This window comes from Diplotaxodon limnothrissa, linkage group LG7 (assembly GCF_057381915.1).
Source record: "Diplotaxodon limnothrissa isolate DT_005_m linkage group LG7, D_limnothrissa_male_GT1.1, whole genome shotgun sequence".
NCBI classification, from domain to species: domain Eukaryota; kingdom Metazoa; phylum Chordata; class Actinopteri; order Cichliformes; family Cichlidae; genus Diplotaxodon; species Diplotaxodon limnothrissa.
Genome location: NC_140602.1, coordinates 35,374,916 through 35,398,687, shown reverse-complemented (window position 1 = coordinate 35,398,687; position 23,772 = coordinate 35,374,916). Strand labels below are relative to the sequence as shown.

At 41.1% G+C, this 23,772-nt stretch overlaps 1 protein-coding gene across 1 annotated transcript in view; it reads right to left on the bottom strand.

The window, feature by feature from the left end:
- Positions 1 to 23,772, bottom strand: part of LOC146628670 (MAM domain-containing protein 2-like) — a 29,100-nt gene that overhangs the window by 4,194 nt on the left and 1,134 nt on the right. Inside the window, exons 3-10 of the mRNA XM_085357994.1 lie at positions 18,251 to 18,540; positions 8,439 to 8,523; positions 8,108 to 8,245; positions 6,168 to 6,442; positions 4,434 to 4,527; positions 3,942 to 4,088; positions 2,210 to 2,329; positions 1,935 to 2,077 (exon numbers count right to left, since the gene is read on the bottom strand). Coding sequence (XP_085214120.1) covers positions 1,935 to 2,077; positions 2,210 to 2,329; positions 3,942 to 4,088; positions 4,434 to 4,527; positions 6,168 to 6,442; positions 8,108 to 8,245; positions 8,439 to 8,523; positions 18,251 to 18,540 — 1,292 coding nt within the window. The remainder of the gene's footprint in view (positions 1 to 1,934; positions 2,078 to 2,209; positions 2,330 to 3,941; positions 4,089 to 4,433; positions 4,528 to 6,167; positions 6,443 to 8,107; positions 8,246 to 8,438; positions 8,524 to 18,250; positions 18,541 to 23,772) is intronic.

The window sequence follows — 23,772 nt, the reverse complement described above, 5'->3', positions numbered from 1 at the left end:
CTTCATTTCTCAGTGTATTTCTTATCTATTTCTCACAGTCTTTACTCTGTCGTTCATTTTTCTTTCTTCCCCCGTATTTACTCCCATTTTCCATCATAATTAATGAATCAATTCCTTGTTTCTTGTTCCCACTTTTTCTTTTCAGTTCTGTCAGTTGCACATTTTCCCTCTTTCTCCCTCTTGTACTGATGCTTGTGCATTACAATTCTCACTTCCTTTCATTTCTTTCTTTTCCTTTTTCCCATTTTTCTATTGGTTCTTTCCTTCTTCTCTCCTTCCTGTCTTGTTCACTGCTTTCTAATCTTCAGCCCTCCATTTTTTTCTTTTCCTCCAGGAAAACAGTCAACCAGGACACACATACATACACACACATATATATATATATATATATATATATATATATATATATATATATATATAGCTCATCACTGGACCCACTTCAGTTTGCCTACCAGCCTGGCATTGGAGCGGATGATGCCGTCATTCACCTCCTACATCGTTCCCTCGCTCACCTGGAGACCGCTGGAAGCACTGTGAGAATCATGTTCTTTGATTTCTCCAGTGCCTTCAACACTATTCTTCCCTCGGTTCTGAAGGACAAGCTGGAGAACTCTGGAGTGGACCATCACCTCACTACCTGGATTTTGGACTACCTCACCGACCGACCACAGTATGTGAGGACTCAGGGCTGTGTGTCGGACAGGGTCGTCTGCAGTACGGGGGCCCCACAGGGAACGGTTCTGGCTCCGTTCCTCTTCACCATCTACACTGCAGACTTCTCCCACAATTCCACCCAGTGCTTCCTGCAGAAGTTCTCTGATGACTCTGCAATAGTCGGCCTCATCACTGATGGGGACGACAAGGAGTACAGAGGACTGACTCAAGACTTTGTGGACTGGTGCCAGCTGAACTACCTCCAGATCAACGCCAGTAAAACCAAGGAGCTGGTGGTAGACTTCCGCAGGCACAAGCATTCTCCACTGCAACCACTGAACATCCAGGGTATGGACATTGAGGCTGTGGACAGCTACAGGTACCTTGGTGTTCATCTGAACAACAGACTGGACTGGACTCATAACTCAGACGCCCTCTACAGGAAAGGGCAGAGCAGGCTGTACCTGCTGCGGAGACTCAGGTCGTTTGGGGTGGAGGGCCCACTCCTGAAGACCTTCTATGACTCTGTGGTGGCTTCTGCTATCTTTTATGGTGTGGTCTGCTGGGGCGGCAGCATCTCTGCTGGGGACAGGAAGAGACTGAACAGGGTGATCCGAAGGGCCAGCTCTGTTCTAGGATGCCCTCTGGACCCAGTGGAGGTGGTGAGTGACAGGAGAACGGCGGCTAAGCTGTCATCCCTGATGGACAACATCTCCCACCCCATGCAGCAGACTGTGACAGCACTGAGCAGCTCCTTCAGTGGGAGACTGCGGCACCCACGGTGTGGGACGGAGAGATTTCGCAGGTCTTTCCTCCCCACTGCTGTCAGACTCCACAACAAAGACTTTAACTGAACAAACACACACATCCACACATGTGCAATAACACTAAGTGCAATAATCTTTTCTGGCATCGTTGTATTTTTACTCAGTTGTATATAGCATTCGTATTCTATTTTTATCTTATTGTATATTTTTATTCTATTTTATTCTACTGTATATAGTATATTATTTTATTCTATTCTGTACAGCTGTGTACTGTATTTATTCTTATTGTATTCTAATTTTTGCCTCATAACTTTTGCACTGTCCACTTCCTGCTGTGACAAAACAAATTTCCCACGTGTGGGACTAATAAAGGTTATCTTATCTTATCTTATCATATATATATATATATATATATATATAAAAGAATAAACAAGGAGGTGGATATATATTTATCCAACTCCTTGTTTATTCTTTCACACATGTGTGCTTTCCCCCCACTTCCTCATAGCTGACCTTGGCAGACTGTGACGTCTGGAAGGTGACATCCGCTGCGATCCAGATTCCCCTCGACCTCTCTGCCTGAGTCCAGATTTTCTCCTGGCTGCCGTTCGCATGCAGCAGATAAACAGCCAGAGCCTGGTCCGTCTGATTGAAACCTGCATTTGCCAGAGTTATTTCTGGTTGGTGAATCATTCAGATCAGCTCCAGCAGAAGATTCACACATTTCAAATAAATGCCAACATGCAGGGAAAATATATGAATCTGTCGAGTTTCAGGGTGCAGCTCACCCCTCAAAGAGAAGTAAAATGTCAGACAGTACTTCATGTTCCCGGCTAGAGTTGGACCGATGAGGCGGCTAACGTAGCCGGAGCGTGGGCCCAGTCGGGAGTGAGCCAACAGGAAAGATCCTGGAGGGAGAAGACAGCATTTTATTTTCTTGCTAACTCTCTCTTCCTCGGAATCTGCTTGCTGTGATCGTTCCCATCACTGCTCACACCTGGTAATGATCTGCTGCTCAACTGTTTTTCAGTGGCAAACTGTGCTTTGTTTGCATGCATGGATGCTGTCGCCACGTGAAGGCAAAGAAATGTCTAAAAAGCCGACAGACCACCAAAACGCTGGCCTAAATTTCACAGCTTTGATGTTTGTTCACATCCACCGTCTAATGAGAACAATACCAGGCTGTTAATGCTCTGTGGTTCACTTGGTTTACCAGCTACAGTTCTGTGTAAAAGCCTTCATTTCTTTATGAAGGAGCCAGACTTTTTTGTATTTTTAAAAGTGGTCTTGAACAGCTTTCTGGGGGTATTTCAAAGTTTTTCTTTGACCATTGGCTGCTTTTTCACGCAGTTTTTAGTCCAATCTTTGTACCTGACAAAAGGAATATTTTGTTTGTTTTTTTTGTTTAAGCCACTTAACACTGAGATGAACCAGTGCTGTGTCTAAACATAACGAACAACTTTGCCAGTTTTAAACTCTTTAATCTTCTGGCACTTTGTTACTCGACAGGCATACAATAATATTTTTCAGACCAAAAGTGGAGAAAAGTGGAGGAAACTATCTACAGGTGATAAACAGCTAAAAGTCATGTCCTAGGAAATACAAAAAACAAATCCCCCAAACACCTGACATGGCACCTAAGAAATTCATCTGGCCTTTCACTTGATCTACACTGTTCTGTTAAGACTTATGAGTAATGGTTTCAGTGGAAGTGCCAGTCTTAAGAAAGGGAAATGAAAAACACACAATGGAGCAGAGCACTATAGACCATGGATTGGCCTTCCCAGGACCTCAGCATTATTGTAGCAATGGGGGATCATCTTTGCAGATAATGAAACAAAAGCCAACATCCAAAGGAAAACTCTCAATGCCCTCGATGTCACAAAGCTTGGAGAACTATTATCAAAGACTACTTAAAGAAATTTCAAGAAAACTCAACTACCCAGCAAACGTGCCCTCTTGGGGCCTGTATGAGGCCGCTGTGGGCAAACCCACAGTACTGGCATGAAATGTAGCGCACATCTGGGCCCACTGCGAGTAGGTGTGGATAAACCGTGGAACTAGGCAAGGCAAACCCACATTTTTCCACATGTGTGTACCCATCCAGGGCACATACCAGTTTTGCTCTTTGGGGCCTCTATGTGGGTTTTCTATGGTCAAGCCAATTATGTGTTGCCCATAGGAAACCTGGGTGATATGGTAGAATAAAAGATGTTTTACGAGTACTGGTCTGCTAGATGTTTTTGCTAACAAAAAGGATTCTTTGGTGGTGGAAAAAATCAGGACTTTCTCTCTGAGGCAGCCTCACAGTTGACCTATTCTGCTTGTATTGTTATTCTCGGACTCTAAATGCGTTTCATGATTCATGCATAATTACGTGCACATCAGCTTACCCTATTATTTGAAACTTGGGCCATTTTTAACAGTATTGTCACATTTTATATATGATAGGAAATACAGAAAAGTGTAATAAGTCCACTTTAAACAGTGGAAGTCCACGGTCAGATGTTGTTTCTCCACCTGCTCCTGTGGTGTGGTCTCCATTCCTGAATATGTTGGGCTTCACGGAGACTCTTCTCCACGGTGACTCCTTCGCCTGCTCCTGGGTGTAGAGGCAGAAACCAGACTCAAAATCACAGTTGGCGATAGAGGGGTCAAAAGTTGGCTCTGTAGAATAAATGCACAGAAACCGCAGGTTAATGTAGGATAAACACTTTTGTGGCTCCTGTTCAGTCCTTTAAACATTTGTATTCGATTTCATGTTAACATCTGTAGACCCTGTAGGATTAATCCTATATTAATCATGGTTATTTTCATCTTCTTAATCTACATGCAAACTCCCAAATTTTGATATATGAAAGACTTTATGACTTTACTGCTACTTGGATTTGGTGCTTTAAGATATTAATTAATTTAAATTCTTAAAATTTGGAGGCTTAAGATTGACCAAGTTTGACTATTTTACTGGTGACATTAGCGGTGAAAGAATAAGGGGCTTTATCTGCAGCTCACCAGTGTCTGTGGTGCAGAACTGCGAAGAAAAGGAAATATCATCAAGTGCAACACGTCCGCCACGTGGACTGTTAAACGCCACTTCAAAGACCACCTAAAGGGACATAAACAAAGTTGTAGGTCGTTATGTGTTCACACAGATGTGTTCATATTTACCTGTTAATGCACAGTAGTCGTAGTAGTTTAGTAGCAGTTTTAAGTCAAACCCCAAAAACTTTTTAAAACCAAATAAAGAACAAAAACATTTGTCAGACGAATGATGGAAGCACAAGAAGTTAAAGATAACCTAACATAGAGTCACTGCATTTAACCCTGCCCAGTTTACTGCCTACCAGAACATCTGTGTTATAGGTCATCATGTATACCTATGAGACCGCAAGCAGTTTATCAATTAATCTATCAATTAAGACTACCTTAACATAGATTACTCGTATTACTCCCTTTGTAGATACACTGGCGACTATATTACGTACACATGGAAAGAAATTCAAGTCACAGTTTAAAACAGTCACTCATTGATTGGTTTTTGTTTTTGTTTTTTTTACATTGTCAGAAACTTGTACTTTCAATTAATACTACACGACTAAAGCTACGGAACAATTAAAGATTTTAAAAGTTAAAATCCTGACTATTATGTGAATAACAGAGACGTTCAGTGAAATCCAACTCAATCATCTCTTGCATGTGGCCATAGAGACAGAGAAATATACATAAAAGATATGTAACATTTGTCAAACAATAACACAATTGATAGCACAATTAATGTTTTTTATATTTCCCCAATGACACTAGAGATGTGCTCTCCAATGTATTTTTGTTTGGATGGATGGATAGAAAAAGTGCAATCCAAATTACAAATGGAGGACTTTCACCTTCAAAGTAAAGTCAGTAAAGCACTAGGGTTTGCTTTGTGAATGTCCATGTGCCTGCCTTTTTTGTGACTGCATACATTAACATATATTAACATTTCAATGCGCCAGCTACACATGTGCTCCCGGCAGCGAACTTCAAGGGGTCTTCAAATAAGTATAAGAGCAATGACTGCTCAACCAGGTCTCCAGCTGTCTGCATTTGCAATGGACCATATCAAGGCATAAAAGTTGGGCCTCACCACTGCAACCAACACGTTTTAAAATGTGCAACTTTCCCTTTGAAGGGAAAGGTTCTCTGTTTTTTGGTTTGCAAGTTCACAATTTCTCTTCTGCTCAGTGTTTACAGGCAAGTTGTTTTCTTCCGTGCAAAGTATGGGTGACCGTGGCAGTCTGCTAAAGTTCAAAGAGGTTTTTGTTATATACCTCAATAGCAAACTTTAAAAAAAAAAAAAAATTCAATCACTTTTATTTATCTTGTAAAAAACCCACAACAACAGTTGTCTCCAGGCACTTTATACTGTAAGTCACATATATTACGTATATTGTTAGAGAGAGCATCTGGTGATTGTGGGGTCTCTTTTAACAGGAAGAGACTTTTGTTTTGGGGTTTGGGGAAAGACAAGACAGAAATAGGAGCACAGCACATAAGATAAGATAATTTTGAGCTCAAGAAATACATCATTGGAATTTATCTAAAAGAATCCAGCTTTAAAATTAGGTTCACAGCAGCAAAAGTATATCTTTAACTACCACTTAATTTATTTTTGCTTTTATAAGAAAAAAGCTGCCTCCTTTAAAAGTAGCGGTCTTGCTTTGTTCATTAAGTCATCACATAAGACTTCATAAGAGGTCTTGAACTGACCTGTACCGAGTAGGGTGCCTTCAGGTCCACCTGCACAGGTATCCACTCTCCAGGAATTTCTGTCCAGTCGTTTTGATTCTCCAACCCTGCCCTCCACAACTCCTGGTACTGACCCAGCTGGTCCCGGGTGAAAACAGAGAAGAGGTTTCCTATCTCACTGCGCTGGTACTGAAAACTCAGACAGCCGGACATCGGCACCTGCGTCATTGGAGACACCAGTTTGGCCACTTCTTTAAACGTCTTGCCGTAGATGGAGTCGACATACATGAAGTGACCTGAAAGGAATTCAGTGGGAGAGTTCTCTGGGTTTATTTAGGCCACGTAACCACTGATTTGGTGATTTCTAGATGTCTAAACACCTACGTCAAAGTCTTTAAAGCTTTAACAACTTTAAAACTTACAGTAATGTGTTGCTTTGACGCTGTCAGTCTGAAAGATAGGACCATTCTGGGTACATTTTGAATTATGTTTACCACTCTTGTCAAGTTAGAGCCATAGGACAAGTCACTACAGACCTTTGTTATGTTTGTAAAAGGTGAGCTGAGTCCAACTGGTGACCGTTCTACAGACCATTGAGGAAAAACGAAATGGTCTGTACCAGGATCAGGGGTATCAAATGCGAAGCCTGGGGCCCAGAATGAACCCTCCTAAGGATCCAGTCTGAATTGACTGAATTGCTTTGCAATTGAAGGCATAGTTCGGCGCTCTGCAATGGACTATGGGTCGGTCCATCTGTTAGGATAGGCTCCAGACCCACCATGACACTGAACTTGGTAAGCAGTTAAGAAAATGGATTAATACGTTTTGGGGCTTTTCTTGTTTTTCCCTTTTATTGGATGAACAAAGTGGAAACAGACTGGAAGGATAGACATTAGAGTTCCTGTAGAGAACTGGTTCCCAGTAGTTAAATTCCTTGGAGTTGTTAGTTTCCTTGCTTATTGATCCCACTTGTGGGTTCCACTTGAACTTGCACTCAACTGACTTCAGTTCGGAGGAAAATAGTGGCGCGGTCTTTAGAGTGCATATAAACATTACTTTTATTTTAATTGCACAAGAAGACAAGAGTGTAATTGTCTACTCTACTGCTAACACAAGTTTGACTCTTTGCAAGCATCTGCACAGACAAGCTAAGCCAAGAACCCTGAGTGACATTAAAGCTGACCCCAGCCCTGCAGCCAGACCCTGAACCTCAATGGATAACAAACTGATGAGCAGTCAGGCTGCAGCCTCCGTTTCTACCTGTTCATGTTTCTAAAGTAGAATCACTGTAGCGATCGCTTTAAACTCTCTTTGTGCTGGTTTTGATCCTTGCTTCGTGTTGCTGGTTTTGTGTTCATTCCTAAATACTAAGGGAAAGATCATATGTGTATTCTCATTAGCCCAGGGATAGGTGTTGGTGTATGGGGCTGTAGCGATTAGTGATTAAGCAACGTACTACCTTATTATTAAGAACAGTGTTCTGTGTAATATGTGTAATAATTACTACCCAACATATATCACAATAGAGAAGGGAAATACTGACGACATTTGCATGAATGTAATGTCTTTCATATCCTGCTTAGTGATGGTGGTTAGTCCCAAAGCAGAGCCAGTGAGAAATCGAATCATAAGTGATATCGATAATGGAATCAGAATTGTTAAATAATTCGTACATACCATCCCTAGAGGTCATTACAAAGAATGCAGATTTGAAGCACTACCTAAAAACCTAGAAACTACATCCCATATGTTAAACTGTCTGATATATAATGATGAAATTTCACTTTTTAAAGTATCCCAGGCAGTTCATTATTGTATTTGTATGAGTGTACCTGTACTTTGACCCATTGTAGCCCTCGTTAACTTTGTGGTAGTTAGCTTATGAACTAAAACCAGTTTGACCCTTCACGAGTCATTAATAGTACACCCAGTAATTATATGTACAAATCACTCTTGCTCACCTGACCCGTTGTTGTATGTGTGATCATTTGGCATAGCATTGTGGAGAACCTGGACCCCGCCTCCTCCCACATACCAGTTTACATTGGCATTCCACTGGTTATTGTATCCACACAGGTGAGACTCCTCAAAATCACATTCTAGAGGCAGACAAATGAACAACAGACCCGCTGTTATGGGTGCGCACGTGAAAGCGTTTTCATGCTGTCGGAGCTTTGTAATGTGTGAGGATCAGGGTGCAGATGGTCTTCATCAAGGCGTACATATGTGGGTCATGTTTTTCTTTCAGTTTAAAGTAAGATGTGTGAGTGACATAAGTGTGAAGTCACCGACCCAGGCAGTATCCAGGGCTGATGTGGATCTCAAAGATGGCCACACTGCTCCCTTTGCTCGACCCAGGTTTACCTTCGATGACGACCTAATCAACGACACATGGTCAGTAATCCCCCGAAGTGAGGTCTGACATCACAAAGGCATCACATGAGGTTAAAAACAGTTCATTCGTGAACTATGCTGATAGCTAGTCTAGTTTTCCTAACTCTGATTTGCTTTAAAGTGGCGTGCAGACGAGGGAATGACACACAGGTCGATGGATAAGATATGTCATGCCTTTTAAGGTGTTAAGGTGGTTTTGGGGGAAAACGCTGAGACTGTTTTGCAGCAAGTGTGCAATAAAGCCAAAACTACAAGCTAAAAGTGGCTAAAAACCTCCAAAGTGAAAACAGCTTGATAATACTTTGTGGGTTTATTGGAGCATGCTCAAAAAGCGTTAATGTCAAGCATCCTCTTTAAGTAAATCATCATGTTCCTGTGGTGAACTACTATTTTCTTCTGCCTGCTGTGCTGCCCTGTCTCTGTCATCACCTTTACTGATGGCCTTCATCACTTAATCTTAGTTATTTCCTGTTTTACTCTGAGATTTTCTTTTCTCGCGTATCTTGTTTTTGTGTCTACGTCCTATCTTTGTCTTCTCCCGTTTGAGATCGTCTGCCCTGCCCTCATTATTTGAACCTGCTTTTGATAGTTTCCACTTGTTCCCTGATATTCATTCATTTTTCTGTCTAGTACATTCTTTGTTTCCTGAAATCTTTTGTCTTTCCCTCTGTAACCTACACTTGGGTCCTCTCATCATATCCTGACATAAATGGAATATGTCCATTTGACAAGCAGATCAGTATAGTATGACCCCTATGAGCAAGCGCTTTGGCAACAGTGTGAAGGAAAAAACTCAGTTTTACAGGAAGAACGAGACCAGACCCAGGCTCAGGGAGGGCCGGCCATCTTCCGTGAGTGGTTGGGGGTGAAGGAAGGAAAACAGCAATAATCAGAAATACAAAAACGTACTCATCTAGTGAACTGCCGTGGCAATATAGATTAGTAAAACAATGCATCTTTCACCTTTTCAATTAAAACGTATTTTAATTTTTACTGGTTATTTTCTCAACCTCTGAGAAAGAAATATACACTCTATTACAGTTTACATGAAAAATCTGTTTTATTCCTGCCTATAATCTTAAAGAGGTTATAAAGGAGTTTGTTTATTTCATTCATGGATTGATCTGTCTGCTATTTTATTACTATGATGACGTTTTTCTGACTTGTGAAGTGATAAAGAGAGATATCAAAAAACAACATTTGATAGGGTTGTATTGTTGATTGTCATTTATGCTTAGAAATATTTACTCATATATGCTTAGAAGTATATAATCATTGGTGGATTGAAAGAATGCTTCATCCTAAAGAGGTCTGTATTAACTTTGTGTAGCTGTAGAAGGGAGTGCATACATTCCCCAGAGTGTCCTGGCATAGATCACACTCCCTAGGAGAGTTTATCTTTTCTTGTTGATTTATGGTATAGCAAGCACACGCATATCTGTTTAAGTATAAGAGCCTTTTGTTAGATGGAGTTAGACATCCTGGCACTAGCCTTGGGGAGTCTTCACAGGGTCACATCTTGACCTACCACACACACACACACACACACACACACACACACACACACACACACACACACACACACACACACACACACACAGGCAAGGTACTCTTTGTGTGTATGTAGACGTCACATGTTAGTGAACTTATGCATATTCATGTAACCTCAATAAAAGGGCAGTGTACGGGAGGACGGACGAGAGCAACTGGGGCCAAGCGAAGGAACGGCGTTTGTCCGGTTCTCTCCCGTGCACGAGTACCATGAAGAAGTTTGCCTACTTGCGTCTTGCTTGCAGTGTAATTATATTGTCTTAACGTTCCAGCGGATGGGTTCAAGATACAAACCCATCATTAATTGGTCCTTCGATGCCGGCTCCCTGGGATCGCATTCACCGAGGGGGGAGAGGCACGCTGAAAGACTGACGTCAGCCAGGAAGTTCCTGTGGATTCGCTGTCTGTCCTTCTCCTCGATGAATGGCGATCGGCGGGATTCAGGCTGATATTACACGCTAAGCAACGCCAAGTAAGTTTAAAGAGGCCGACTCTATAACCGTGTCGTTGTGCAGTCTCCGCCATTTTGTGAGGCGTTGAGAAGTTCGCTGCTTTGTGGAGCGATAACTGGGTTAGTGTCCCGAAAAAGAAGTTTTGGTTAAATCGCCCAAGGGTCCCAAGCGTCCGGTGTGTGTCCGGTTTTGAAATCGCCCTGGGTGTGTGTCCCGAGCGTCCCTTCATTGGGTTTTGTCGCGCGAGTGGGTGAGCGTCCCACAGCTGGGTCAGGGTCCCGAGCGGTCCGGTGTGAGTCCGGAGTAGGCCTATTTTGTGTTATTGTCATTTTCGTCGTTGTTGTTGTTGTGTGTGAGTGTGTGCGGAGCAGACCGCGTGGTGTGTGACGTCAGCAGCTGTTGTTGTTATCATGGGTTTCCTAAGCAGCCAGGAGTGTGTGGAAAAGGCCAGCCCACATCAGCAGCACTTGAGCTATGCTCTGGTGGGTGGCTTTCCCCCCACCCCTTGCTGACACAAAATGTTAACTCTTTAGCTTGCCCTGTTCGACAACAGCCTGTGTGCCAAACCATTGAGGTGGATAGTTGTTAAAAGTAACCTACATTAAGCTTGTGGTTGCTTAAATTCAGTACAATGACATGTGAGGAGAAGTGATATAGGTAAATATTTAAACTCATGAAGTGCATAGAGACACTTGACCTGTGTGGAAGACTGTCGTCTTATTATGAGCCATTGTTGAGATATACAGCACATCTGTGAAAACAACTAATATGCTGCAACTACTGTGTGATGTCGCGTTGCAGTTTTGTTTTTGTTTTTTGAGCTGATGAGCAAGCTACACATTATCAGATCAAGAGCTGTCTGAGAACTACTCAAAGAGAGGGAAACAGAGAGTGTGCAGCGTTTCCATGAGCAGTTTTTCTGCACCTTGACTCGTGTGTGTGTAGCATCAGCATCATGTTTTTGTTTATTTGTTTTGTTGGGTTAAAAATAATTAAATAAACGTGTGATCATGCTTATGGATTACCATGGCACATATCACCAGCCACGTGATTTATTTATGCAGATGAAAAAGTGAGTGTGAATGTGTTTGACATCACAGTGTTTCTGTGCGCTGTGTAAAAGTAATTGCCTCTGATTGAGAAGAGAATTTATATTGTAGATGAAAAATAATCATAGGGAAAAGGTTTTGTGTTGATCAGCCAAAAACAACTACAATGTCATTTTCTGCTTTAAGAAAGGATTGTTTACACAAACACAGACAGAGAGAGAGAGAGAGAGATGTGTGTTGATTAAGCAGTGATGATGATAATGAACATGTCTTAGTTTGTCACTTTCAGGTGAAAAGCAGACCTGTATCAATTTTCCACATGCAGCGGTCGGACGGAAGAAATTTATAGTTAAACATCATTGGAAACATGCAGGCCAAGTTCTGGCTGACTTATATACAGCGCAATGTGTTTCTCAACCTCACAAACTCACAAGCAAGCTCACTCCTCCCTGAAGAATGCAGCTCCAAAGCAATAACATGGCAGATAAAGAGACAGCATCAAGTCCTGAGCAAAAAGTCTCAGCAAGCAGCAGCAATGTGGACAAACAGCATCAGAGAAGAGCAAACCCATCATCCTGACTGATCGGATGAATGGCACTGTGTTTACAACAAGCTGCAACTTCACTATGCATGTGAAGAAAACTTTCGAGGAGAACTGAGGAGACTGTTGGAGTTTGACATTTGCCACCTGTGGAGCAAAATGGCAAGAAGAGACAGTGGAACACAGGACAAAGCTGAAGGAGAACTGCCGGCTGGGGACTGTTGAAGTGGGAGAGGACAAAAGAGTGAGAGGACAGAGTGAGAAGACTAGGTGAGAACACATAGGAATTATTTAATGTGGGAAATCAAAATTTGGGTTAGCAAACCTGGGGAAAAAGAAAGCTGACTGCTTAAGTTGGAAAATTGTGAAGGAGTCTGAAACATATACAAACATATACAAAATCACACAGAACATGCCTTAACCCTACTAATACAAACACAAAATAACTCATGAAGATTAGACATTTTAAGCGTGAGTCTGTTTATCATCTTGTCCAAGTCACCTCGTGTGATGCAAAGACCAGTGGAACTCATAGCACAGAACATGCTCTGTTGGAGATGCAGCTCCACAGACATGCTTGTTATCTTTCATCAGTGTTAAAATAGTGTCAATTTAGCAGACACTTGTTATCAAATACTGAATTTATCCAATAAAAAATTGACTCTCTAGGTTGCAGGACAACAGTTTAACTTTTGTGGGAAAAAAGATCCTGGTTTGACCAACCAGTGATCAGACAATAAATTTAGTTGTTAATATAGTAAATTGGGAGAAGCTTCCTGCTTGATTGATGCAGCACAAGTTTACTACTAAATTTACTGTATGAGGGAAATTCTCTTTTAGTGATAACATTTTGAACATGCATTTCTGTTGTCCTGTCATCCTAGTGGGTTAATAGCTGATTCAAATTAGTTGATCGTTCTTAGATTAATGAAAGGTGACTGAATTCTAGCACGAGTGAATGGGATGTGTTGGAGTTTGTTGTGTGTTGAGTGGAGACTCTAAAACACTGAGTTTCCTGTTTTGATGTGCGAGTGAATCCTGTATTTAGATACACAACTCTGAATACATCAGAACAAACGTCTTTTGTGAAGTGCATGACAGCATGTCACATGTTTTATGATGAAGGGAAAAAGGAAAAATTGAATAAAATAGATCTGTGATTTAGATGAGTGAAGAGCACAGACCGGGTGATTAAACTCATAGCTAATATGACATTAGGGTTATGTTGTGTGTTGTGCAGTTGATGGTTGGTTTGGAGTGAATCTAGCTGATGATTCTTCTCCTGTTGTGAAGATGATGAGGAGTTTGTGTCATGACTTAACAAGGCCTTTTTATTTTGATACTTTCACAGTGCACTGAGAGTTTGGTTTGATAATCTCTGTTATTTTTTATTTTTCATTTTTGAACAAGCACTGATTTTGCTTGTGAATTTCTTTTCTTTGAGCAGATCTGCAAGTCGGGAATTAAAAGCGTTACACATCGTCAAGAAAATTGTTGCAAGTGAGTTTCTCCACATTTAAAATGGGTTCAGGAGAAAGCCACTTATTTGGGACAATTAGGAAATGAGAGTCCCCCCCCAAAAAGGATTCAACGAGGAAATCCAGTCTAAATTATTTTTCTTTTTGAAATAACGTCGTTTTGCTGAGCGTGGAAACGAATGCGATGATAATTTCCACAATTAGCAAAAGAAGGAACCACTGAGTGAATGAGTAAGAATTTTAAAATAACTGACTGACTGACTGAACATGATTGTGTGAAGTTAACCCCCACCTGACAAAGGTGCAGATGAACCCATGTGTTTCCTTTTACAGGAGCAGAAAGATGACAGCAACACTCGAGGTTGCATGATGATTTAACCTTTTAAATGCCATTTTCTGTGTCTGTGCATTTATCAGGTGTGTTATTCATAGGCTTGTGTTGCTCACAGAGGGAGCTGTGACAAAGTATGCATACGCCTGCGCAAGCGCTAATATTTGCATTTTCTTTTCTTACAGCATGCCAGTTCTTCATGTGAATTGATGATGCGATTTATACCAGGACAACTGGTTGATGTTTTTTCCTACTACAGGATTTCTGGGTTTATGTGTGAGGAAAACTGTGTTTACCGGTTATGAGTAGTGATGCTGTTACATTGTGTTTTTGGGAAAATGTGACAGTTACTTTGATGATATGAATAACATATTTTCCACAGCAATGGATGGTTGATTTTATGGTGTTTTTATGGCACCTCTGGATTGTGGTTGGCCGACGCCTGCCCACCAGGATAATCAATGTGTGTTGCTAATGTTTGTTTTTTGAGACTGCATGTACAAGATTCAGCAGAAGCGGACAAGTGACATGAGACAAACAAATAAGAGATGCGGTGTTATGGAATAGTTAATACGGGCTCATTTGCTGGCCACTCTTGAGCCCATAAATAATATATGAGTGGAGTGACTTTGCTTAAGAGCAGTCACCGATTACATTAATGTTGCCTGAGTACATGGGATGATCCATGTCTGAGGCGACTTATGAAAATAATTGTAGTTTACTGATTTGAGAAAACCTGCACATGACACTTGTCTTGCTGATGTTGAATGCTTATTGTTCTTATGATACAATTGTTTACAGGTATGTAGTTTGATTTCACTTCCAGATCTTGTTTTCCAGGCCATGATGGTGTGTATGCAGGCTCCTGGGAGAGCCCGGTGTTAAGCAAACTTAATATGCAAAACACACTAGCATTTTTGTTGCAGGATTATAGGTCCAGGGTGGTGCTGCTCCTGGGGAGGAGATGCCCTGATGTTGCCTGGGATATGATCTAGCTAATCTTTTTCTTTAAGACAGGAATCCAGGTTTGGTGAGTTGACGCATGGGTGTGTCCATGCGTCAAGAGGAGGGGTCCAAGGATTAACAATGTTTTTTATTAAACAATGTTTTCTATTATTGTTGCAGTGATTTGTGTGATTAACCGTTTATTTACAAGTATTAAACCTATGCAAGTGGTGCATCCATGTTCAGATGAGGCTTTGATGGCCTATAAGTGAAGTTCACTGAACTAAAGAATGTTGTTTGATGATTGTTGACATGCTCTCCAAATAGAAGTTTTCCCTCCTAGCAAGGAAATACAGGTGCAGCAGTAATCTCCTGAGAAATCTTAAGAGGCCAGTGAGAAGCAAGAACCATTCCAGGCATAGCTGACAGCCCAGGCAGTGGTTGAGGTCAAAGGTCGAGCTGGTTGGGGCCCATCATGAGATCAGACTTTGGAGCCACAGCAAGGACCATGAAACTGCGTTGGACTGAGAGCTGTGCCACGGGGGGTTTCCAGAGGCCAACAGAGGAGATTGTGGACAACAGACGGGCACCTGAAGGATGAGGGGAGCGTGCCAAGCTCCATCGACAACGCAGAGGGAGTCTAAGGATGGTGGTGATAACAGCAGTTTCCTATGAGGTCTGCAGCTTTGGAAATAGCTGAGACCCATGTTGACAAACAACAAAACTAACTGGTATGTTTGAATGTTTATTCTACATACATTTGGACTCTGGTCCTATGGACAATGATGGAAACAACTGGAAGAGACATTCATGACGCCCTGCAGAACTCAAACCACTCTGCAGAGAGACATGTGATTTGCACACCCGGAGGAAGCATCACCAAGCTGAGATGTTTTTGAAAATGTTACTTTCTTATTTTCACTATTAAATTAACAATTTCTTTGTTTGCTTGTAGGATGCAGGTTGCCATTGGATGAGATTAATGAGGAATGGGATAACTGCTAATACATTTGTTAAACTGTGTACTTTTACAGTAATTTAGGGTGATTGGACATATGCTGAATATAACAATGTTTGCCTTAAAGCTGTCAGACATGAGGTATTCATAACTGGGGACTTTTCTAGCATAAATGTCGAAAAGGGGGGAATGATAGGGTTGTATTGTTGATTGTCATTTATGCTTAGAAATATTTACTCATATATGCTTAGAAGTATATAATCATTGGTGGATTGAAAGAATGCTTCATCCTAAAGAGGTCTGTATTAACTTTGTGTAGCTGTAGAAGGGAGTGCATACATTCCCCAGAGTGTCCTGGCATAGATCACACTCCCTAGGAGAGTTTATCTTTTCTTGTTGATTTATGGTATAGCAAGCACACGCATATCTGTTTAAGTATAAGAGCCTTTTGTTAGATGGAGTTAGACGTCCTGGCACTAGCCTTGGGGAGTCTTCACAGGGTCACATCTTGACCTCACACAGATCACACACACACACACACACACACACACACAGGCAAGGTACTCTTTGTGTGTATGTAGACGTCACATGTTAGTGAACTTATGCATATTCATGTAACCTCAATAAAAGGGCAGTGTACGGGAGAACGGACGAGAGCAACTGGGGCCAAGCGAAGGAACGGCGTTTGTCCGGTTCTCTCCCGTGCACGAGTACCATGAAGAAGTTTGCCTACTTGCGTCTTGCTTGCAGTGTAATTATATTGTCTTAACGTTCCAGCGGATGGGTTCAAGATACAAACCCGTCAACATTTAAAAAAGAAATTTAGCTGTTCTTGACACAATGTGTATTCAAATTAGTGTAGCCTATTACGATGAAGAGTGCCTCAGCTGGATGGTGTCTATTTATACTAGAAGTTTTGTTTTTTTTTTGTCTTATTTATTTTTTGCTTTAATTTATGGAAGCATGAATATTTCTGGCACCGCAAGGTGGCAAGAAATGCCAGAAATAGGGTTACTCCTTCAAAATTAGTTATTAGAAGTCACTGGCAGAAAGTCTTCATATTTAAAGGTGGGAAATACAGTCCTACCAGTGCATCTCAATCTAAAAAATAATTGGAATATTTTGGCTGCAGCTTTGAAGTTGAACATTTTAAATTTAAGGTGAAGCATCAAAAACTGCAGTTCCTTGAGCGGCCACTTGAGTCTGATCTAAAAGTGAGGCAGCCTCCACAGATTCCCATGTTAAAACGCCCAACTTTACAGAAAAAATAAGCATATTTTAGATGTAGATGGGTACAATCATATGCTTTTATTTCAATAGCCAGTTTATCTCTTACAACAAGCAGGTTTGCTTTTGTTATTCGGTTATTCGCAGGTATCTGTTTCCCTGCACAACCCCCGTACTGTCCACAGATGCAGCTTGCCATCATTAACTAATAACCCTTCATTCTCTCATCCAGTGCCTCTAAAAACAATACAACAGCACTTAAACTTAGCCAAGTATGTCCCATCTTTAGCAAACTAACACTACCTCCATCCCTAAGTCAAGCTAGCTTTTTTTTCCAATAACAAAAGTTAATGCTGGGTGGATTTATTTCATTGAGTGGGAGTAAATAGCACAATGCTTCAGCAGTTGGTGTGAAATCTAAACCTCTGGCACATGAATTTTCTTCACCCAGGTCTGGACTGAAATGTGTTTATGCACTGAGGGGCCTGCACATAGCACAGGTCTGGAATAGCCTGATGTAGGTCACAGACCCTGTCAGACTCAGCTCTGCCTCTGCATATAGTGTAAACATGTGCTGTACTTTTCCCAGAGTGTTTGGATAATTACAAGCATGTTTCATACTCGCTTCAATTTAGGTCTGCATGTGTCACTTTAACCTGCATGTGTCGTTTCAATGAGAGATTGAGAGGTTTTCTGCACATGTGCAGGTTAGAAAATCGGCTGTCTGACTGCATCTTCAGTCTTTAAAAAATAAAAACAGGAAAGTGTGAGTAAATATTTAGTATGTTTTAGTTTTACCTTTCTTTGCACTCATTTTCTCTCATTAGTTGGTAACCTGTGAGAAAGTTGAACTGAAGTGCAGTGGGATTTCTTGTAAGATCACACATTTATTCTTATATTATTGCAAGTTTTTTTTTCTTGCACAACTAGACAGCTGGGTGTTTATCAGCGGAGTCCCAGGATGAACATTTTCCATTTTATACCTTTTCTTCCGGCTGTAATCTACCCAACCATTCCCCTTTCAGTACCTAAGAATAGCTTAGCTGTTGTACCTTTTATATTTTGAAAAGAGATATAACAGCCCTGAGCTTCTGGTGGAACTTCAGCCATGTTTTGGTACATTTTAATCTGATCTCTTTCTTAAACAAAGATTAGATACTATTTGAAAAGTGTTTTACCCTGTAAGGCTCTGTATTGTTCTGCAGGTCGATGCTTGAGACCACCCAGCTGTCGGAGGGCAACCGGCTGCTCCACAGCGGCCTGTCAAAGCTGTTCCCCTCGGTGCGCTGCAGGACCTCCAGGCTTCCTGGCTCTGTGATCTGATAGACAAGCCTCAGGCAGCTCCACTCACCATGCTCCAAACGGGGACTCAGCAGCACCCCTATGATCTCTCGCTGTGGGTCAGCACCACTGCCTATGTAGTCCTCCTGATCCTCATTCACGGCTGCTTCCACTGTGACAAAACGGCCTGAACAAATGGATTACAAATACAGCATTTCATTCATTATAAACAAAGCATGATCAAAAGCATTTTTATGGCAGCTGCTGCCTGATCTTCCCCCCCCCCTGCTGCTGTACAAATCTTTAATATTTGTGCCACAAATAAGGTTCTTAAGTTAAGTAATGTAGTCTCCTCATTTCCAGCTCCATATTTTTTTTTATAAATTTTGAGTAAATTTTGCATGGTTCACAGTGTAAATTATCACTGTTTGACTGTTAGTGGGCCTTCAGTTTATCCTGTCTGAAACAGACTGTTTTAGCTCCTGCTGCTTTAAGCTAGCTTCTTTCTGATTGGTTCTCTGACAAAAGCAACTTTTGAAAACTTGCATAAGAAAAACCATAAGAAAAAAATGTCTGAAACTGGGTGTTTAGGGCAGTCAGAAGCTGATCTTTTGGCCCAGAGTGGCTAATATTACATAAGCTAACCTTTGGCTGCCTTTGATATCAGCAGCCACCACTCTAATATCACATATGTCAGTAAGGAAAAGCTTGGTGACGTCTTGCTTTAAAGCAAACGTTTTAATGTTTGGAATAAGACTTTAAAAACTTTCAGCCCTTTGGAGGTACATTTCTTATTGTTCATTTCTCCATAAAAATGCTCTGGAGGCAGATTTTTAACAGCACACTCAGTACCAGCTATAAGTATCTGTCAGCTGTAAAACTAATTGGAAATATAGACCCTTCATGAGAAGGGCCAGGCATAAAAAGATGCACAACAACATGATAATAGATAATAAAATGCAGATGGATCATCAGAAAAGCAGCTTTAGTCTTTTATTGCAGATACACCCTATCTGGAAGATCTGTTTCTTGTGATGTTGCTTCCTGCGTTTACGACCCTTTGGTCAGCAGGAGGTCACACACGTGCGCGCACACACACACACACACACACACACACACACACACACACACACACATATGCATACAGTGCCTTGTCTTTGTAACCAAGGAGGGTTACGAGGGGAGGTGTTTGTAAACGTTCTCAATAAAAGCCAGAGGAGGCCGGATTTGGGGTCATTTCATGGTAGACACCAACGAGGCCTCCCTTGCAAGTAAATCAATCAATCGCTGACTGTCTTGTTTTCTTCATGATGAATAAGTCTCTAAACCAGTGGGGCTTGTGGAAACACAGACCCAACAATTAATTTCTGCGTTTTGGCAGTAATTTCAGTTCAATACTTACTAGAGAAAAGTTACTAAAGGGGTGTGCACTGTTAAGAAAACACATGTAGAAAAGGTTGCACTGTGGACCTAAGTCTGTACAGAAATGTGACTAAAAACCTAAAGTACTGAAAACCCATGTTTCACTGTAATACAAGAGAGACCCTTACAGTCCAGTTTTTGGTTTTCACAGGACTCTATGCAGTCCTTCCTGCTTCCATAGGAATTAAGGGGGCACACAGGCAGGTGCTGCTAATCAAATGCACTTAATTAAGCGATCATCAGTAGATCTCAGCAAATTCACTAAGGTCAAACTGTGCAAGGCTCAGAGAAAACCCAAGAGCTATATTTCAGATTCTACAAACCTCATTTAGCATGCTAAATGTTGACAGTACAATGAGAAAAAACATCTGATCAAACAAATCTACAACAGAAAGGCTGAAGGTCACGGTGTTTCAGTATCCCAGTGAAAGTCTGTGTGCAAAATCAAATTCTTGGAAACCTCAATGAACTGATACAACATTGTTCAGAAAGATGGGTCGAAATTCCTCCGCAAAGTGAGAAACTGATGAATTCATACAGAAAACAATTACTTTAGGTTATTTCTAATAAAAGGTGGTTTTATAGCCAGAAAAATCATGGGGTGCACTTAGTGTTTTCACAGGACTGCACATGCATTAGTAAATTTGGCCCAAGGTCACACATTTTAGTTTCTGGTAGAAATCAAGGTACATACTGTAACTTTTATACCGTTTGTGGCTTACTAACAAGCTAGTAATTTGCTAACTATATATTATATATCTACTAATTTGCTAGCTTGTGAGAGTACAAACTGAAAGGCACTAGCAAATTAACAGAGTTGGGTGTTGTTGTTGCCGGACCTGAAATCATATTAGCTGATCCACACAGTGCAGCCACACTAATTAACTGAGTTAAATATGAACACAGAGGCAGCTAACAGGCTCACTGATCGATGTGCAGGTTTGGACGTTCTGACAGAAATAAGCTCTAAATCCCAGCATCAGTTTGTGTTTAAATGCTTGGAATTATAAAATGTGTCTGAACCAGCTCCAGATAATATGCAAAAATCAATCATTTTCTTTACACTTTCTGTTTAAGGACTAGAACCTGTTAAAAATCAGATGTAGTGTTACTGCACATTTCTATCTGAAAAAAGTTATAGAAAACCCAGATTTACGGGATGTGACATTTTGCATCAGGATTCATGGCCAAAGTCAGGACACTTTGAGTCAGAGCATCATAAAATCCACCTCAGCAACTCTTTTCTGCTCCAGGGTCCTCCGAGCTCTTCTTAGTGGTCTGTCATTTATTATTTGTCCCTGTGGAATGCCCTGCTGCCCCGGGGCTCCTGAACACACTCACACACAGAGGACTGAGATGATTTCAGTTTGGAAAATTCAATGTTTCTTTTCTTCCCCCAGTAAACTGCAGTTGTTTATATTTAAAAACTGAATCAACAGATGTTAAAACCTCAAACTGATGCAATGTCTTGATTAGATCATCCCAATGCCTGATTTGGTTTCAAGCAGAGTAAAAAGGGTACATAAAAACTGCTTTATACATACATTTGACATGACTTCACTGCTCCTGTTCTGGCTGCGCAGAGCAATGAAAGGGATAAAGAGCAGTGGAGGAAAGGAAAAGAAATAAGCAGGAACTAAGCACACTATTAATGCACCAAATACACCGACTTCTCTGGCACGCCAGCGGCATTAGCAACAAAGATGGAAACAGGAAAACACAGAGTATCCCAGACAGAAGCAGAGCAATTTTTGGACAAAGTGGGCTGTGAGCAAACATCGTAGTGGGGAAAAAGTGGTAATTAGAGGTTTTCTTCAGCAGGATTTGGAGCAGCAGGATAGAAATTCTGCCTCACCAGTTACATGGCTCAAGATTAGAGATAAAGAGTTTTTTTGTTTGTTTGTTTTTATGACTGATATCATCTAACCTCTCATCACCCACCAGATCATAGGTGAGTAAGGGCTAGTGTTAGGGACTGATTTAACCACGAGCTAAATAGACTCATTTTCAGAAACTAGAAAATTTTGCCTCTAAAATGAAGCTTCTTTTATTTTTTTTGCAGGATGTTAACCTACCTCTAACCTTAACCATACCCTTGAATAGATGGGTTCTCAGTCATCCAGGTCATGGTTGCCTTCTCATTCAAAAGGCTTCTTCAGTTCTAAAAACTGATGAGGAGTCCCAGGTATTCATATGTTAGCTCATGTGAGTCTAACCGCTCATTGGACAGGTCGGTATCAAGGACTTTCAGGACCACCTCCAAGGTGAAAGCCGCACTAGCAGTTAAATATCTGGGACTCCACATCAGCTGTTAGAACTGAAGAAACCTTCTGAATGACAAGTTAAACATCTTAAAGAACTTAAATAAGAAGTCTAGTTGCCTTCAACTCAAACACTTAATTTATTAACCTCTTACCATCTACACATAGGACCAAAAAGTGGTTTTGATTGTCAGGCCCTCCATTCTGAATTAAAAACAGGTGTTATACAGTGTAAGTCACGGCACAGGCTCAAGAAAACCCAATATCAGTGAACACAGCTTGTTAGTAAATGCTTGAATCGGAGTTAATGCCACGGTCCTTGGGTTTGAGGTTGTTTTTGGATTGGGAATCCTCAGTCAATATATTTGGGTTTGGGTTTCTGTTCAGGTTCTTCTGTTTGAAGTTTTGATTCTTACTGTTTGTAGATTGAGTTTTTGATCTCTGTTGTCATGTCCTTTCAATACAGTAATATACTCATAATGTAGTTTGTTGATTGTATTTATGGCTCCAGATACGTTTTCTTGGACTTTTCAATGCCTTTCTAGATGGTTTACTGTTCCAGTATTAGTTCTACATTCTTGATTTGTATTTACCTTCAGTTCCTAATTTGAGTTTGTTATTTGTGTGTTGTGTTAGGTTTTCTGGTGTTCCCCCTGAATTAGTGAAACAAGAATGACAGACTAAACAGCTTTTGTTCATTTCCTGTTGTAGTATGACTGTTTTTCTATTTTTCTATGGCTGTTTGAGTTTTGCTTCCTCTCTGATTGTCTTCATCACATGCAGTTGTGTCTTATCCTCAAATTAGTCCTGAGTGTATAGTCCATGTGGCATTCTTGTTTCTGTCTATATAGATCTGTCCAGTTTTTCCCCTCATCTTCTCTGTTCTTTGGATTACTGCTCGTGGTGTTCACTGTCATCAGGAGCAGTGTGAAAAATATGTGGATTTTTTTGGCTAGTCTCGCTTTGGCTGTTGCCGTTCCTTCAGCTGGCCGTGACGAAAATTGTCACAATTACAGGATGCAAAGAGCTGAAATGACACTGAGTGTTTGAAAACAATGAAAGGTGTCCACTGTCTGTGCTTCTCTGCGGTCCTTTCCTTTCCTGTTCAGGCCAACTTTTCAACCAATCAGCATTTTACCACCACACAGTTCCCTATTCAGCTATGCGCTGGTGGTTTTGGAGGACTGCACACAAACACCTCTGCATAGACTGTATACCCATAATCCTTCACTCTGCAAAGCCAAACACTTAGGCAAACTACTGGCGTATCCTCTTAACCCTCTGACACAAACACATTACCATGAATTCTGCATAATTTATGCTTCTGCGTCGACTCTAAGTAGAGCCTATGCAAGTGGTCGATACCATTGCCAGCATTTATACTTGTGCTGGCGGCGGGTGTTTTCTTCCAGTCAATTCGAAAAATGGCGGCAGAAGATGTAGCCAAAAATACATAAGAGGAAACGGTGGTATGAACAGGCCAGTCACAATCATGTGACATGTACTTTCATTCTCCAGTTACAAGCATACATCCCACTTCAGTCATGATCAGTGGCGCCCCCTAACCGTAAGTCAAGGCAATCAAAATATTGAGTTTGGAGGATTTTTTAAATTACGCTCCCAAATTTGTTTCCTTTCTCCAAAATACAAGGTTAAGGTTATCACCAGTGATCCACATTTATATATACTAAATAAAAGATTATTGGACTGGATCAGTTTCATAGAAACTACTGATG